At 36.8% G+C, this 19,274-nt stretch overlaps 1 protein-coding gene across 1 annotated transcript in view; it reads left to right on the top strand.

The window, feature by feature from the left end:
* fam189a1 (family with sequence similarity 189 member A1) overlaps positions 1-16,583 on the top strand; it is a 147,432-nt gene extending 130,849 nt beyond the window's left edge. The window contains exons 5-12 of the mRNA XM_046841089.1: positions 171-278; positions 3,591-3,751; positions 4,043-4,178; positions 12,159-12,237; positions 13,267-13,833; positions 13,915-13,941; positions 14,225-14,547; positions 15,966-16,583. Of these exons, the coding sequence (XP_046697045.1) occupies positions 171-278; positions 3,591-3,751; positions 4,043-4,178; positions 12,159-12,237; positions 13,267-13,833; positions 13,915-13,941; positions 14,225-14,547; positions 15,966-16,181 (1,617 nt within the window). The 3' untranslated portion in view covers positions 16,182-16,583. The remainder of the gene's footprint in view (positions 1-170; positions 279-3,590; positions 3,752-4,042; positions 4,179-12,158; positions 12,238-13,266; positions 13,834-13,914; positions 13,942-14,224; positions 14,548-15,965) is intronic.
* Positions 16,584-19,274: the final 2,691 nt, after the last annotated feature.

The following is a 19,274-nucleotide window of genomic DNA, read 5'->3' on the forward strand; positions in this document are numbered from 1 at the left end:
TCCTGATTTGAAGTTTCTTTATTTTTTACAAATACCTTAACATTGTATTGTTCTTTCTTTCTTTCTTTCTTTCTTTCTTTCTTTCTTTCTTTCTTTCTTTCTTTCTTTCTTTCTTTCTTTCTTTCTTTCTTTCTTTCTTTCTTTCTGTCCATCTGTCGCTCTCTGTGCAGGAGCTGTTGTTTAGTGTATGTGCATTAAATGTCATCTCCACCATCGTGTGTGCTCTAGCCACAGCCATGTGCTGCATGCAGATGGTCTCTACTGATATACTGCAGATGGTAAGTGTGTGTGTGTGTGTGTGTGTGTGTGTGTGTGTGTGTGTGTGTGTGGGTGTGTGTGTGTGTGTGTGTGTGTGTGTGTGTGTGTGTGTGTGTGTGTGTGTGTGTGCACGTCACAATCCTGCCCTTAAGCCTGTCCAATTGTATCATGAAGAATTGATGGGGGCAGTTAAGAGGGATAAAATGTGCCAGCTGTAATAAATTTGAGTTGAAAAAACACAGAGCCATTAGTATGAATCATATCCAAGAGCATGTCATTTACAACGAGCACATATTCATGCGTTCAGAGTAATCCCACATGGCGCTGCGCATTCGCGGATTTATTCTATTGATTTGCTAAAACAATTTCTATTGTGACCAAAAGAGGAATAATCAACAGGGAAGCGAATACTGACTGTTTTCTCAAATCATTGTTATGTTCCAATATATCATTCTGCAAAAAAAATAGATGGTTACTGGGTTGAAATTACGATTGGACTAGGGAGAGGGGCTGCATTTCACTTCTTAATTAAATGTTGTTTTGGGTTTTTAATTGTTTTTTTTTTTTATCCAAAAAAAAAACATCAGAACATATTCGATATTAACCTGTTTCTAGCCATGCACACTAACTTGAAGAATACCCAACTAATAAACATAAAGTAAGATAATTCAATATTTATAAATGTATAACATTATTGAGCCTATAATATAACAAAACTTGAATGGTGTGTACAAATATATACAGTACAGTGTATAAATGCAAAAGAAAACACTTTCAAACAAATTACACTAGTATATATTGCACAGTTTAAAAAAATTGTTAATGCACAGTTGTTATTGCACAAAGATTTCAGGACTGAGCTGGCCTTTCTGATCAGCTTCTCCAGTCTTTTCCTGTCTGCAGTAGAAATGCTGCTGCACCAGCAGACCACTCCATAAAAGATGAGAGTCAAAAATGGTCTAGTGCTCCCTGCACTCCATAAGACCTTAGTCTCCTCAGCAGAAAGAGCCTGCTTTCGCCTTTCTTATAAATTGCTGCTGTGTTGTCTGTCCAGTCCAGTTTGCTGTTCAGATGAACACCCAGGTATTTGTAAGAGTCCACTCTCTTCTTTGGTCTTCTTTCACCACCAGTTCTTTGGTCTTCCCCGCATTTATCTGGAGGCAGCTCTGTTGGCACCAGTCTACAAAGTTCAGGATCAGTCCTGTACTGCACTCCCTGTCTTTATTATCCTCAATCAGGCCGGTGAGAATCATCAGTGTCATCTGAGAACTTCTGCAGGTGACAGATTGCTGAGCTAAACATGAAGTCTGCAGTGTAGACAGTGAAAAGGAATGGAGCCAGGACCGTTCCCTGAGGGGCTCCAGTGTTGCACACAACCATGTCAGACTCACAGTCTCTAATCCTCACATAATATGGTTGGTTTGTGGGGTAATCCAGTATCCAAGTGGAGAGATGTTGGTCCACCCCCATGTACACCAGTTTATCCCTCAGAAGCACAGGTTGGATGGTATTAAAAGCATTAGAGAAGTTAAAAATGTGACTCTCACTGTCCTGCCAGCCTTTTCCTAATGTGAAAAATCCCTATTAATATGATCAAATCAGTTAAAGAATAGATTCAGATCATTCACCCACTTCTGGTCACCCTCAGCCTGAGAGCTGTGCTGCTTATGACCAGTGATGGTTTCCTTGTTTCCCCAACGAATGTTACATAGTGAAGTATAGTTAGAGGTTATCAGCACTTACATAAAACTGTCAAATAAATAAACAAACACAAACAAACAAACAAACAAATAATACATTTTGTAGTGTGTAAACAATATTGCAGTTTTTTTCAGATAGTGGAACAAATTTGAAATAAAGCTAAAACCACAAAGATATACTGAAATCAGTTTTTTCACCTAAAACTTTCTTTCGGCTTCTCCCATTAGGGGTCGCCACAGCGGATCATCCGGATTCATGATCCGCATGTTTGATTTGGCACATGTTCCTACGCTGGATTCCCTTGCTAACACAACCCTTCCCATTTATCCGGGCTTGGGACCGGCACTAAGGCTTGTGCAACCCTAATGGCTGGGGTTGGTTCCCTGACCGGGGATCGAACCCGGGCCGCAGCAGTGAGAGCGCCGCATCCTAACCACTAGACCACCAGGGACCCGAAATCAGTTTTTTCACCTAAATGTATAAATCTAAACCTGTCCAAAATTTGGCTTGTGTATACTCATATAATGTATACTCATATAATAATCTCTGAGCAGCCAGCAAAACACACAACATTTGTTTTCAGGAACAATATACATATTACCTTTATAACTAGCTTGTTTGCTAACTAACGAGAAAGCCGAATAGTCGTCTTTCTGAAACCCACTCAGATGCTGATCCTGATATTTTATTTGAAAATAAAAAATGGAATCAAACTATAATTTGGTCAAATCTCAAAGACTCAAAAGAACGTGTGTTGGATAGAAAGCAGGAATGAAAGATGGTCGAGAGTCCAGGACTCTCTCAATGACCCCAATTTTTCAGAGGTCCTTATGTCTTCTTTTTATGTGTGAGGAAATAAACTGATGAGGATATAAAATTTTAATGTTGCATATAAATAAGGTGTATGGGTTTATAGGCACTGCTGTATGTTATAAGAAGGAGATGAATGTGAGTGTACCACACATTGATGATTGTGTGTGTGTGTGTGTGTGTGTGTGTGTGTGTGTGTGTGTGTGGATGGACCACTGAAGCAGGAGGTGGATTAGTCTCATCTCATGGTGCACGCTGGCAGTTCCACAAAATCACCAAACACACTCGCTGCACAAAAACAACAGTTTAAACCAAAGTGAAACAAATGTAACTTAGGGCAGACTGAGTTGATCTGAGATCAACCTCCTGTGTGTGCATAAAGCTGCTGTAACACCTACACACATATATTTACTCTTACACAGGGTTTTTCGAGCACCTCTGTCAATAAAAGATAGGAAATTCTGAATCATACAAACAGCACACATTGTAATATCTTAATAGGTAAGATGTTAATCCTGTAATTGGAAGGTGCAAGTTTGAATTCCAGCACTACCAAGAACCCTCTAGCAAGACTTTTAACCCTTATTTGCTCAGTTATATAAATGAGATAACTGAGCAAATAATATTATCGCTCTAGATATCGGTGTCTACCATATGTTATAAATGTAATTTAATGTAAATATATTTTGCCAAAATCTTATTTTGGATTATTGATGCTCTGCTTTTTGTAGCTAAACTTAAATTTGACATTATCATGACTGTATTTTTCATTGTCATACATAAATGTTTCTGGAAAGAAAAGTATTTTTATGTGGTTCCAGTTCATGCCTCACAGGGCACGTGCTCTGAGTGCTGACTGTATGACCCCTCATGGCACCATCCTTCACCAGACACTGGACTTTGACGAGTTCATCCCGCCCATTCCTCCTCCACCATACTATCCTCCAGAGTACACCTGCACGCCTGTGCTTGAGGGACAAAGGTACAGGTACACAGAGAACACACAATCATGCATTCTACATACATACACAAGAATTATTGGCATCCATCAAGAGTGTGTTCGGAAAGGATTACGTGCAATAAACTATATGCACAGTGATTCAAAACTTTCATTCAAACATGAATGAAAGTTTTGAATCACTGTGCATATATATATATATATATATATATATATATATATATATATATACATTTTCTTGTAACAATAATGTGTTTTATTCAGTCAATACCACTAGTGGATATTAAATTGAAATAACTTTTTTTTCTCCATCAGAGGTCTACATCTAGACTTCCCTCACTCGCCCTTCAGTGCCATATACGGTGTTCCCATTAACAGCCCAGGAATCGTGTATCCATCTGAGCTTCCGCCTCCGTACGAGTCGGTGGTGGGTCAGACCCCAGCCAGCCAGGTAACGTACTCCTTTACACACCTGCAGCTTCTGTTCCCTTCAGCTAATCAGGAACTGTATCATGTTTTGTTCATTTGGTGAATCAAATAATTTAAATTGTATTATTTTATAAACGAGTCAACAATCCAAAATCATTGCTGAAGTTGAAGGAATTCAAATTCAAAAATCATTCATCACAATTAAATACGAGTTTTAAAAAATTAAAAAATGTGTATTATATGGTACATCATAACAGTTTTACATTTCAGGCAAACACCAGAGTTCGATTCAGATGGAAAAACCACATATGTGACCTTCAAGTGCGATATCTAAAAAATAGTTGTAGGATTTATATAAAATGATCTTTGAAACCAGCAGGTGATTTGATTTTGGAATTGATCTAAACAGGCTCGAGTTCATGGCTGTCATGTACCACGAATGCAGTTTGACAAATACAAAATGGTAATCCACATGATTATGTGAAGAGGCAAAGTTCAGGCAATCAACCAGCAGGTTTAATCAGGGCAGACAAGATCAAAACCTAGACATGAACCTAGAAATGGATTAGCATCAAAGATATCAAGGTTAGGTAACATCAAAGGAACGGAGTCACAGTGAGTTTATTACTTTATATGTTTATTGCGAATGAGAGTCTTTTTGTGCGTATGTGTGTTCTGGAAATTGGAGTTCGAGCTGATGGCTGCTGGGAATTGAAGTTGCTTTCAGGCTGCGATCGCACAATAGCAAGGTCAAATGTCTCAAATATCTTTTTCTTCAATAGGTTTCCTTCTTTTTGAAGTATGTTTTAAGGGTATTTCAGGCATACAAATTAGTAACAAGGAGGTCTAGCCACAGTTAGTTGCATGATCTGGATGTAGGTTATATTCTTAATGAACAAACCATCCATCTATCTATCTATCTATCTATCTATCTATCTATCTATCTATCTATCTATCTATCTATCTATCTATCTATCTATCTATCTATCTATCTACCCATCCATCCATCCATCCATCCATCCATCCATCCATCCGTCCATCCACCCATCCAAATAAAAGTGTAAGGACAAACTCTCCTGAGTGTTAAGGATGTTCAGCTGTGAGCAGATAGTATATAAGAGCTGTCAGGTGAGGACAGTGAAAGTGATTGCAATTGAGAAAAAGAGAAAAACCAAAAAAAAAATTCAGCACAGAAAGACTAGAGGTAAAGCAATGATCTGAAGGAGAAGAAGATTTAATTATCGATGTACATCTGAGAAGGAAAAAGAGTGTGTGGTCCGTGATAAATGGCGATCGTTAAGGACACTAATAGATTTTTTTCTGCAGTTGACCTCATTTATTGCTGACCTCTGAAGACCCGATATTAAACAGGGCCATTCTCGCGTGTCTAGTCTCTGTGCATAAAAAAGTCAGGTGACGGTTTCATTTGTTTGAGGGCCACAGACACAAACTCTCAAACCCTCAAATTGGCAATCGATCAGCGATTCTATTTTATGACTTCATTTTTGTTCACACAGATATTCCAGTGTTCTTTGTACAGTTTATGAGACTGCTGTCCTGGGGATTTGCAATCCTTCAAAAGCATTAGTCCTTTTCAATTACTCTCATTCATCTGCGCAAGGCCGTACTGAAGAGCTCTTCTCGTACACTCATGGCAGAGGGGAAAAAATAATCAGAGTGGCTCTTGCAGTGGTTTATAATTTGTGCTGGAGCGGAAGCGAAGCTGAGCAGTCAGGAGGAATTTCACGGTGCTAATAAAAAGAAGCAAGAACGCCAATTCTGAAAAATAATTCGTTTGATTTTCTCCCAGAGGACGCAATATTGAGTAACGAAAGCATTAAGAAGCGTTGTGTGTGTGGCTGGTGATTAAGCGTGTCACAGGAATCAATCCAAGCTTCACGTTCTTTTCCTTTATTGATGTGTTTTTAAAAATCCAGACAGGAATATTGATTTACTCTCTGTTCTAAATATAAATATGATTTAGGTTTGACAGTGGGTTATTTTAGGACAGTGTTATGAACAATCTGAATCCATGACTCTTTGTTTAAGAAAAGTTTGCATTCAGGTGAAAGATACAGAAATGTAGTGGACATGTTTCATGTCACCATGTACCATGGTGTAATATACAAATGAATGGACTATGATGAATTATTATATGAATATTATAATGAATTTATAAATGATAAACTAGTAAAAATGAAGATTTTGCAAACTGTACAAAAAAAAGAGAAAATTATGTTTTGAATGTTGACTACCGTATTTTTCGGACTAGAAGCCGCTACTTTTTTCCCACGTTTTGAACCCCGCAGCTTAAACAACGAAGCGGCTAATTTATGGATTTTTCCTGGGTTTTTTCCAGTTTCACAAACTTTAAGCCAAAAAACTGAGCGACATAACATTAGACTAATGAAATTTCTGAACGGAAACGAAAAAAAACGCACCTCACCTGTGTTCTGAGCTGCACGGCATCGGGAGAAAAAACTTCCACGGAAGGAAGACCGTGAACAATGACTTTCTTGGTAGGCTACTGTTTAGATACAAGCCGTTGTAAGGCGTTGAGTCTGGGTGAAGGGAGAGCTCACTAACTCCAGTTACAACAGAAATCATATGAGCACAGACAGATTTCCAAAACTCGTGCTTTTTTATTTTTCTTGGCAACAGCATTACAGGTTAGTCAAAGAAACTTAGAAATGAGCATCAGAAAATAATAAGGACATATTCCTCGGTCTTGAACACACGCAGTAATACCGGAGAAAATGCGGCGGCAGGCTATTCCCAAAATACTGCTATGCTCCTAAAGGAAGCGCAACATATTTCACCCGTTACACCGTGTAACAGACACTGTCTTTCGTTAAAGCCTGTGTAAAGTTCATTAGTTTCAGTGTAGACATTATTGCTGCTTATACACAGGTGCGGCTTATTTATGTTCAAAATAAAAATATTTGGCAAATTCAGTGGGTGCGGCTTATATATGGGTGCGCTTAATAGTCTGGAAATTACGCCAATAAAAAGTTCTGTAGGTAGAAACAACTAAGTTATTTAACAATCTAAATTAAAGTCATTGTCATGTTTTTTTTCATAAATCAGCATTTGAGTCACAGAAGTTTATGTAAAAAAAGAAGGATAAAAAAGTATTAATAATCAACACTTGGTGTAGTACACATTTCTAATTGTGTTATATTATATGAGGCACATTTTCTGCAGAGCTCTACAAAACTTTTCATCCTGGTTACAAAGCTGAATAAAACTTCCAGTACTGTGAAGCTTTTTTATTTTTCTATCTCATGACCAATCACTTCATAGCTAGTCAAAAAATGTGTTAGTTTTGATTTAGACTTTCACTGGTATGTATTAAGATGAACCACCCCAATTACTTTAGGACTATAGATAAGATTGAAGTCTGTAAAAATTCACTCATTCACATCGTCTGCTTCATTTGTAAATTGCACCAACACCACGACTATGGTTCACATGAATCATGATGGAATTACTTCTCCTTAAACTCTCAGTTTAGACTTAGACTACATTTACCAAAACCAATGCCCAAGAATAAGACCAATGCCAAACAAAGACAATTCAATACAGAAAACTAACGAAAGAAGAGGTTGCACAAGAACAAATCCAGCAATTCATCACGTCTCTTCCACAATTGCTACACTCTATCAATATATCTAAATAAATTGCAGAATTTACCCTGAAATAAAATGTCGATATTTTACAATATTAATGTTTCGTAATGTCAATGTTACTACAAAGAATAAAGTTTAACTTACAATCAACCTTTTTTAATTTTACTTAAATCTACATATTTGAGTGAAAAATAATTATAATCCTTTACTTTAAATACAAGGACTAGAAAAGGTTTCTAACCCCTTTTTTAAATATAAAATAAAAAAATATAAATATAAATAAAAGTAGTGTGAACATTTCTGCCATTCATTTTGATTTATTCTTTATTGTTTTAAAAGCCCTCCATTTTAACTCGGGTAGGAAGTTTTTTCCATTATGGTGAGCTGTTTTTGGTGATTATTTTTTTTAAGTTTAATTAAATATTGAATAATAACTAAAAAAATTTTTTTTATCAAATATTAGTACCACTATAAAAAAAAACACCAGCTAGTAAGACTTTATTAGAGCTATGGTAAGAGTCATGTGAGACCCCTTTTTTCTATATCAGCACAGAAGGCACTCCAGACAATGCTGCTTTGTCTGTAGAAGGAAACCTCTAGTGTGAAAAAAAGCTTTAAAAAGCACAAAAGCACAAGGCACTTTAATGGCTTCTGAAAAGTGGGTCTGTGGTGCGATAGGCGCTAGGCTTTGAGCCCTTGTGTATTCATATGGGAGGTAAAAACAGGCATATGGGGCACAACACTGTCACAAACCGAATGTGTTATATTCACTTAGATAAGTGGGGGGAAAAAGATGCGATTTTCTGCTCGAAGATTAATGATTATTTTCATATACCACACCAAAATCTACAGAGCTAAACAAACCCTAAATCCTGCTTAATGATGAGTTCAGCTAATAGCACATGCTCTTTCTTTCAGGGTTGTTGTTTTCTTTATCAGTGCTTTAGATGTGCTGGCAGCAGCCATGTTTCTCCTTGCAGTCAATAAATCTATCCTCAGTGATCAGTGCTAGCTAATAATAGCGAAGGTGTTTAGAGTTGGTGAATCAGTCAGGGTGTATAGAGGGACTTTATGAGCACCATTTTGTTCCAAAACTAAAAAAAAAATGTTAACCTGTTACCTGGGAATCGAGCACTGCAAGACTGCCAACACATACAGTACAGGACTAAAATAGATTTGTGTCCTGGGAAACACAGTATAAAGAAACACATTCTAACCTCACACTTAACGTGTTGTTACATAAACAGAAGGCGGAAAAGATCACACTGTAAAAACAAGCCCATGAAGAAATCAGCTATTTAAAGACTAAACAGTCACAAACAGTATCAGCAGAACATTAAGGGTTCTCTTTTAAAGGTTTCATGTAGAACCCCAAAACTGTTTTTGTACGTGTGAACCGAAAGGTGGAATGAAGGGCAACATCGCCCCCTGGTGATGCAGTTTTGTCACTATCCTTTAAACCAGTGGTTCTCACCACTTTTTCTAATGGTCATTAAGGCAGTCTAATTTTTTGAAAATTTGACATATGACATATAAATGGAAAAATACACAATACTAACATAAACTGATTAATAATTAATGTAAAGAATGATTAAACGTGCATGCAAATCCTTAATAGTAGACTTTTTCAAAGGATCGTAACTCCATTAACTTCTAACATGATTTGCTCAGTGCTATCTTCTTTCTGAACGCAGCCACTTTGCCAGATTGTACGAAATATTGTGCCCCCCTCCCTTGCATAGACACGTTTAACGTGTTGAAGTGCTCGAACACATCAGTGAGATCCTGCCAGCCATATTTAGCTGTTAAATAGCTCAACATAAGGAGAGTTATTTTCCACAAGAAATGCAGCAATTTCTGTTCAGTTTGTAAAACTGCAGAGGTGCCGAAAGTACACACCTTCTTCACTCAAGTAGTACAAATACTCATGTTTTAAAAGACTTTGGTAAAAGTTGAAGTACTGACTAAACATTTTCACTCATGTTAAAGTAAATAAGTTTGGGCTCTGACATGCACTTAAGTGCCAGGCAGAACATCCACAATATAGAAGACAAGCAGAGAAAAGATGATGAGGATCATGTGATCAGGAGAGTCTCTGTTCTCAGTCACGTTTACATCACTGACTCCCTCTGTCTCATCCACGTTAACCCCATTCTTATTGTTGCCTTCTGCCTTATTCATTGTGAGCTTCGTTAAATTAGCCTTCGTCTGTGGTGCGTGAGAGTCAGGAAATGATACACCAGTGGTAGTTTAAAAAAACTGCGATGACAAGAATTAGGTTGATGGGCTGAAAATGACGTGCAATGAAAAGAAAAAATATTGATCACGTCACTGAATAAAGTAAAAATAAGGGAATGAGGAGTAGAAAGTACAGATATTTGTGTACAATTTTATGAGTGGAAGTAAAAAGTTGACTGAAAAAGTACTGATACCAGAAAAATCTACTTAAGTACAGTAACAAAGTATTTGTACTTCATTACTTCCCACTTCTGTATAACTGTGACACTTTTCCCCTCAAGAGTCAACGAACTCTGAGGTGAAACAGCTGTATGTGCTCAGAACCCTGGTCTTTTAAAACACTGGGAGTTGTTGCCACTTTGTTTAGTGTGGTTCATCACGTTGACAACTTCTTTTAATGTCTCATCAGCTGGCTCCATATTCTTTGCTGTTGTTAATGTATGTAAATCCATATTTTATATATTCAGAGTCACACTTATGCTTCACCATAATCAGTGCTATATTAGTAGAGGATGGAGCCGGCAGGAAGGAGGAAAAGAGGAAGACTAAGGAGGAGGTTTATGGATGTGGTGAGGGAGGACATGCAGGTAGTTGGTTTGAAAGAGGCAGATGTAGAGGACAGGTGGGTGTGGAGACGGATGATCCGCTGACCCCTAATGGGAGAAGCTGAAAGAAAAAGAAGAAGAAGAAAAAGAAGAAGAAAAAGAAGAAGAAAAAGAAGAAGTGAAAAAAAACTCGAAAGCATCCGCAAAACATTTGTTTTTGGGTCACGACCCACCGGCTGAGCAACACTGCTTTAAACACTGTTGGGTTGCCAGCTGTCAGAGATTTCAGTAGGAGGTTCTTTTTCTCCTCCTCTTCCTGAATGTAAGCATGTTCTCCAGGTGGTTCTAGAAGCCTGAAGGGCTGGAGGAGAAATCAGCACGTGAGAAAATTTGTTATGTTTGACATAATACTTTATATAAATAAGTAATAAATAAGCAGTCCTTCTGCAAGCTAAATAGCAGAATTTTTGTTTGGTGTCCAAATACATTTTTCCACTAGTGAATCATATCCCGGTGGAAAAAATCAGGAAAAAATTTAACAAATGATAAATTTCATATATCAGAAGAACGAAAGCCTACATTTCATGTCTTTATTATATGATACATGTTGTAGACTTTAAATGAAATTAACTTAATTTATTATCTATGTAAATATAAATGAATAAATAAATATGAATATATTAGAATATAATATAAATATATTAATAGATCTATAAAAATAGCTCATGTGACCATTTCAGTAAGTTATTATGTTTAGTATTAATTTTAGTTGAAGCTAATTCAATGTATCAGACACCCTTCTCAGGTAAAAAAATACGACCAAGACAATTCATGATAATACTTCTAACAGAAGCCAAATGTATTTCAATGTGGTAAAAAAGTTCATTTGTAAGATATTTCAAAGAAAACATTCAAGCACATCGCCATTACTGATTCACATTTACCCATGAGATCAGGTTTCATAGCAGCCATACCAGAAGCGGTGGTGGCTCAGTGGTTAAGGCATTGCTTCGGAAGGTCACGAGTTTAAATCCCACCACCCCCCAAGCTGCCAGTGCTCTTGAGCAAGGCCCTTAACCCTCCCCTGCTCAGTTGTAAGTCACTCTGAATAAGTGCGTCTACCAATTGCCATAAATGTAAATGTGTAGCTTTTGTAGCTAAACATCATTACTTTACAAAAATGCGACCTTAATGATAACTTTTTTTAATGTTGCAAAATATAAAGGAAATTTCTGTTTTTTTAAATGATCTTGTACAATAAATATCAACCAAGCACATGTTTGGAAATGTTGTTTGATTTTGTTAGAGGGATAATCTTTAGTACCAGTAATTAGAAGATCATGACTGTTAGACATCACTTGGATCTTTAAGACAACTCTAGCATCTTTAAGGATATATTTACAACACTTTTGTATCTCTGTGAGCAAAGATGTATCTCTAAAGAGTATAAATAAAGTTTCATGTTAGACCTTACAATTCTTTGTAAACAACCCAGACTTTGACTCAGATTTTGGTCCTCTCTGTGTCTCTGTGGTTGTTCTAATAGATTGGATATTGATGTATAGCTGTTGCTTTGTTTGCTTGATGCAGGCCACCACGAGTTTGGAGCAGCAGGCCACCGAGTCCAGCGTGTGTGAGAGAAACACAACCACTGGCCTCAGCACTCAGGGTGAGAATGAATCACTAATAACTATGAAGTAACACAACAAAGTGTTTGTCCTGAGTTTTGTCAATAACATAGAATTTATGTCAAGTCAAGTTTATTTCTATAGCGCTTTTCACAACAGACATTGTCCTTAAAGCAGCTTTATAGAAATCAACAGTCAAGGTGAATAGTGTGCATTTATCCCTGATGAGCAGCCGTGGCAACTGTGGCAAGGAAAAACTCCCTTAGATGTCATGAGGAAGAAACCTTGAGAGGAACCAGACTCAAAAGGGGAACCCATCCTCATTTGGGTGACATCAAGAGAGTCTTTAAACAATACAGAACACTGTAGAGTGAGAACTAACATGAGCACTGGAGTGTAAGATTACAAATAATGTTCTTTCTACAGTCTTTTACAGTCATTGTGGTTATAAAACTAGGAGCTACTGAGCAACTCATAAAATAGCTCAACATGTGCACCAAAGGGAAGTAAAAGGAAAAGAAGAAAGGGAAAATATTTTTTTAAACTGGTCTCTGTGTAGATAGAGATGCATTTCTACCTTGCCTACTTCTCAAAAACACTCAAAGATCTGAAACAAGCTAACAGACATCTGGTACCAACATCACCCACACCATAATCCCCTTTTCCCCTCTTCTAATTTTCCAATATATCTTATGGCAGAAACAGTTCTCTCTGCGCTTGCACTTTCTCCCCTGTTTGCTCTATCCATGTTGTGGAAACTAGATTTCTATCATTTGCTTTAAAACCATGTCTTTTTTCCTGACTAATTCTATAAACAATAATTGACAAAAAAAAAAAAAACAACAACACAATGCTGGTAATCCTTATGTAATACAGTATAATGAATGTTCAGGTATTTATTTATTTATGTTTGTTTTTATTTATAAGGCCTTTGCCTGCATAATGAATGAAGGAGTAAATGTGTTGCTTCTTAAAACAGAATTGTGGCTCAATACATACATTAAATACATATCTGGCTTAAACACACACATCCTCTTAACACTGGAACCTGTTTTGTCTCATTCTCCCAGCATCAGTGGACAGTGCGTCCCTAATGGTATCAGAGTCAGCAGATGTCCCTGACCAGAGCTGTTCCTCAGATGATCTGTGCTCTCTGGAGGTCCAGGGCTCTGATTTATCTCCGTACACAGCACTGTGTACAAGCTGCACCAACCCTGAGCACAGCACTCACTCTCATGCATGTTCTCACGCTAACCTGGACCTCAGTGAGTCCTCAGTCATGCAGGACTCCATCACCCGCTCCATGGAGAACGTCGTTGCACCTGAGAGGGACGAGAGCTCCATAACCTCACAGCCTTCAACTGAGTCAAGAGCACGAGTTAGCATGAAGCTGTCACTTCCTGTTCCTCCAGTACCCGAAGTCCAGCCTTGTGCCTCCAACTCTGGTGCTTTACCTTCTCCTTCGGGGCGATCACGGGGTGCTCGGTTATGCTTCAGCGTCTGGTCACCTTCTTCCAACTCAGTGCAACATCCCTCCACTACCTCAGCACGTACACTCCGAGCCAGGCGGTATCGCAAGCTAGCGAGAATTGTGCGGTCCACCAGCGACCCTATTTCCTGTAACTCTGTAGATAGACGTATGTTAGCCTTTTTTTCAGTTTAGATTATGTGTAAATATTTTCCCTTAATTAATGCATTATTTTTGCATTTCTTTGTAGCTGACATCTGTGGCTATACTTCTGCAGGTAAGAAATCACCACCTGGGTGGAGCTGAAAATGAACAATCATTGTGTATTATAATGTACAATCATCTAATTTGCAAACATCTGTCATCACAGTTAGAATATTTTCTTCCTACCAGACCGTACTGCACATCAATCCTCAGTACTGTAGTGAATTTATGCTAATATCTTCTTCTCTAGTATAATTCATGCAGAATTAACTTTTCACACCTTAATAGATAGTAGTGATGCTTCATTCTGTTATTTGTATGCGATGAAAGTTAGAACTGGCATTTCACCTTCACAGCATTCATGGAGCTTTCAGGCAGCATGCCATCCCAGTGCACCAAACACATCAGCCGTGGTGTGAAGAAGCAGAAGGATTGCGGGAAAGCGGAACTCCGTCTGAAAAACCGCACTCTGCACCCTGCCTCCAGCGAACGCCCTCACTCGTTAGTCGACCTCCAAACCTACAAAGACACTAAGATCCTGGTGGCTCGGTTCCTCGAGCACTCCAGCTGCAGCCTGCCTCCCAATGTGCAGCAGGTAGTCAACAGCATCAAGTGTGTTATCAAATCGGATGAGAAACACATGGAAGAGGCCATGTTCAGCGCCAGTATCCTTGATCAGGTGAGAGAGAAAAAAAAAATCAAAGCAATAAAGCATTTGAAGGAGGTGCTGTTATAGGGGAAATAATTAAAAATGGGTTACCATGAGGTTGGATTCTTTATTTAAAAGGTCCTGAGTGTGTTTTTCTTATACCACATCAATTTGCTAATGATTTTTTTTTTTATGAAAGAATGACACATTATACTTTTTATCTGTTTATGGTTGTATTTAAAGTTGTGGAAGCTTCATGAAACAAGTTATTAAGTTCTTATAATAAAATCAACTACATGTTTGAACGAGTGCATTAATATAAACCTGTCAGAGTTGCTGCTATTAAAAATTAATTTATGAATTAATTAATGCCGTCTGCCCAATCAAAATGGAGAATTCAGCAATGCAACGCTAGAGCATTCTATAACAAAAGTCATAACAGTAATACAGTTTCAACATACAATTCTCCATGGCTCATGCTACAGAGCTTGTATATATTGAAAGCCAGTCTGGATTAGTTGTTTAGAAGATAACTAAAAATTATTTAAGGTGAAAACTTGGTGTATTCTTGGCGATTGAAATTCTTTAATAAAAATTCCTGTACATATATACAGTATACGTGCAAATCCCCTGCAAAGTACTCCTCAAACATTACTTCTGGAGTACAATAAAAAAGTACCTGCTTTTATAGATAGATAGATAGATAGATAGATAGATAGATAGATAGATAGATAGATAGATAGATAGATAGATAGATAGATAGATTGATAGATTGATAGATAGATGGCATCTACCAGAAGTGCAAAAAGTAGCAATCATGCAAATAGTGCAGATAAATATGTAGCATATGTACAGACACACGGTGAGAGAACACATACTCCACCCAAACTTTCATCAGAACATTGAGGTTGTGGATATAGCCTTGTAACAGGTTCTTATTTAAAACAGTTGATGGATTCACTTCAAACTAGCGAGGAAATCCATGTTTTTCTGAAATGTAGTGGAGTAAAAAAAAAAAAAAGTTGTTTAAAAATTTCCCCAAAATGAAAATACTCAGATAAAGTAAAAGTACTTGAAAAAGCTACTTTGCTGTTTGGACAGATTGTTTTATAAAGGTTTTTAAATTGAATTACGAAAAGTGCCATTAAACTGCAACTCTGACCAGTTTCAAAGTGTAGTCATAACATTTTTGTATGGCTGTAAATAATGAAAACTCAGATTCACTCTCATATTTATGTGGATTTTACAGACATTTGTTTTAAAAAAAATTTGCAAACTGTTTGAACAGACACCCAGCAAGTAAAAGGCCTTCAGGAGCAACTTGGAAGACTTTTTTGTTCAAATTTTCTAAACCTAAAACCTAAACTCTATATTAAGTCAGGAACTATAAAATGGAATTGCTAGAGATTCATTGCTCTGGGTCATTTGTTAAACTCTTTGTGTCACAGATGATGTCACACTCGCAGCCAATCACAAGCAGCCTCAGAAAAAGCATTCATGATGATCTGCATCTACAGAGCTGCGGGGCGCTGAGTTCTCCATCCTTGCGCCGGTGTAATAAACCTTGGGTTTTGGACGAAACGGATGCTATTGGTGACCCGGGTCATGACCTCCCTCAACGACCCAAAAGCCTCATCAGTGTGTGCAGGGAAACCATCCTCTGACCACTGTCCTTTCTCTGTGGGCCATAGGACTTCTCCCACTCATAAACTATCATGCCAAGGCTCATCAGCAGGAATAGTAGCACTCAGAATGCATTGAAACATTCAAAGAAAAAAACACACCATAAAAGAATGTTCATTTTCAGGGGGTGCTTTTTAATTTATTTCAGTCAAAATATTTGCAAGTTTGGAGTTTTGCATCTCGATGGACTAAAAAAAACAAAAAAAAACAATGCTATGTTTTGGAAAGAAAGGTTTGATGAATCTGACTCTTAAGTAAACTGTGATTTTGATGGGAACAGGATTTTGTTGTTTGGTGTGAGACTGCAGGAAAAAACTCCACATTGTTGGATTACTTAACTTACCTCAGTGTGATGTTCTTTTCAGTGTTATGAATAAAATAAGATCAGTTTGTAAAATTGTGTGTGGTTTCTTATTATTGCTTTTAATAAAGAATTAGGCTTAGTTGACTCACCACTAGTGTGTAATCCTGAAGTTTTGTTTTGCACGCTAAATTTTTAACAGCCGATAACTGAAGACCATTTATCCCAGCCAATCACTGATGACCATTTATCCCAGCCAATCACTGATTACTATTTATCCCAGCCAATCACTGATGACCATTTATCCCATCCAATCACTGATGACCATTTATCCCATCCAATCACTGATGACCATTTATCCCATCCAATCACTGATGACCATTTATCTCATCCAATCAATGATGACCATTTATCCCATCCAATCAATGATGACCATTTATCCCAGCCAATCACTGATGACCATTTATCTCAACCAATCAATAATGACCACTGAACCCGACCAATCACTGATGACCATTTATCTCAACCAATTACTGATGACCATTAATCCCATCTATTTACTGATGACGTTTATCCCAACCAATCAGTGATGACCATTTATTTCAAACAATCATTAATGACCATTTATCCCATCCAATCACTGATGACCATTTATCTCAACCAATCACTGATGACCATTTAACCCAACCAATCACTGATTACCATTAATCCCATCCAATCACTAATGACCATTTATCTCAACCAATCACTGATGACTATTTACCTCAACCAATCACTGATGACCATTTAACCAGACCAATCACTGATGACCATTTAGCTCAAACAATAATTAATGACCATTTATTCCATCCAATCATTAATGACCATTTATCGCAACCAATCACTAATGACCATTTCCCTAGGACTAATCCCTGATCAGCGAACTGCCTTTCAATGACAACCATATATGCCAATGACTAATCCCTGATAACCTGTGTTTATCTTGTTTGCACACATTTTTGTTCTTATTGGAGATATTTACCATAGTAAATTTACCATAGTAAAAGTGCGTAATTTCATGTGCAAATATTTCCTTACTATTTAATGGCTACTTATGATTGCTGATTATTTCTCAGAAAATAATTTAAATATATATTTTGTAAATAGTTATTTTTGTACTTTCTAATACAAAAATACATTTTAATCTATGCTTTTGTTATTTCTACATGCAGTATGGTTTAGACAAATGATATGACAGTACAATAAATATTTTAATTAGTTTATAAGGTCACCAAGAGACTTTTCTACCAGCATTAGTTTATTTTCCATTGAAAGGGGTTGGTGACACTACCGACCATCATCCTTAATTACATTTTGATTTAAAAATGAGGAATGCTGTGTCAGTGTATAGACATTATAGTCTTTAAAGTAGACATTTCATTCGTTTTTGCTCTTCTTCTTAATCGACTGAATTTATTAAAAATATATATATATTTTTTTTTAAAAGCTCACAGTCAAGCTTTACGAAATAACTTACAATTACAAGGAACAAACTTGTGCTTTCCTATATTGCCACTTTATCTGTGTAAAGCTGCTTTGGGACAATGGTTGTGAAAATCACTAAACAAATTAAAATTAATTGGATTGAAACTGCTTCTGAAGATGTTTCCACATAAACGGAAATGGAAACTTAAACGTCTAAGATTCAAGAGGTTACTGTGGAGGGTTAAACTCAAGAACCATGAAGATATATTTGGAATGTATTTAATATAAAGTAACTGCTACAATAGCTTAGTACTACAATCACCATGAACAGTTTTTTCATTCAAGCATCCTTCAGTGAACAGTTGATAACCTCAACAATGATGAAAATATGATGAATAGATATTTGTTACTCATAAAGATGGGTTCTATTTTTAATCTGGTTCCCCTCAAGGTTCTTCCTCATAATAACTCAGGGAGTTTTTCCTTCACACTGTCACCACTGGCTTGTTTATTAGGGATAAACGTATAGGAAGGGACTGATTTATAAATGTAAAGTTATATTTGTAATCTATTTAATTTTGTAAAGATGCTTTGGGACAATGACCATTATTAAAAGCACTATGCAAATAAAACTGAATTGAATTAATGTGGTGTTTAAAAACATTTAGCTTATAAACCTGCCTTCTGCTAGCTAGCTAGTATAACTTACTGTAGTAATTAAATAATAATAATAATAATAATAATAATAATAATAATAATAATAATGATAAAACTTTAATTCTTGTGGTAACGGTATATTGTTGTAGGTTTGGCTACTGTTAAAGACATCTGTGAGAAAGTGAAAATGATATAAATAAAAACTTCCCCTTATTTCAAGTGTTTGCTAGCTTGTTAGCAGTTAACCAAATGGCTAGCTGGTGCTTAAATGCTGTTTTATGAATAAGAAATCCCCTATGCCAGTTTTAACTAGCTTTAAGCTAGTTAACTTTTAGCTAGTTAACATTAGTTACTATTCCGTATGGTTATGCTTTGTTTAAATGATATATAGCATAACAGAATGTATATATTTTGTTGGTTTTGATGTTTGACTGTCGTTAAATAAATCAGTGACAGTGGTGAAAGGAAAAAATGAAACATAAATACAAATATGTTCCTGTAAGCCTTTAGTTACTTTCCTAGCAGTTAATTTGGTAGCTAATTGTGTTATTATGAAATTGAGCTATTAGCACTGGCAAGATGCTTTTGAGGTTCCAGTGACCACCGTTTCTCATCAATCATCATGGTGGTTCCATGAAATTCCGGAGTAAGA

This window comes from Silurus meridionalis, chromosome 26 (assembly GCF_014805685.1).
Source record: "Silurus meridionalis isolate SWU-2019-XX chromosome 26, ASM1480568v1, whole genome shotgun sequence".
In the NCBI taxonomy this organism is placed as follows: domain Eukaryota; kingdom Metazoa; phylum Chordata; class Actinopteri; order Siluriformes; family Siluridae; genus Silurus; species Silurus meridionalis.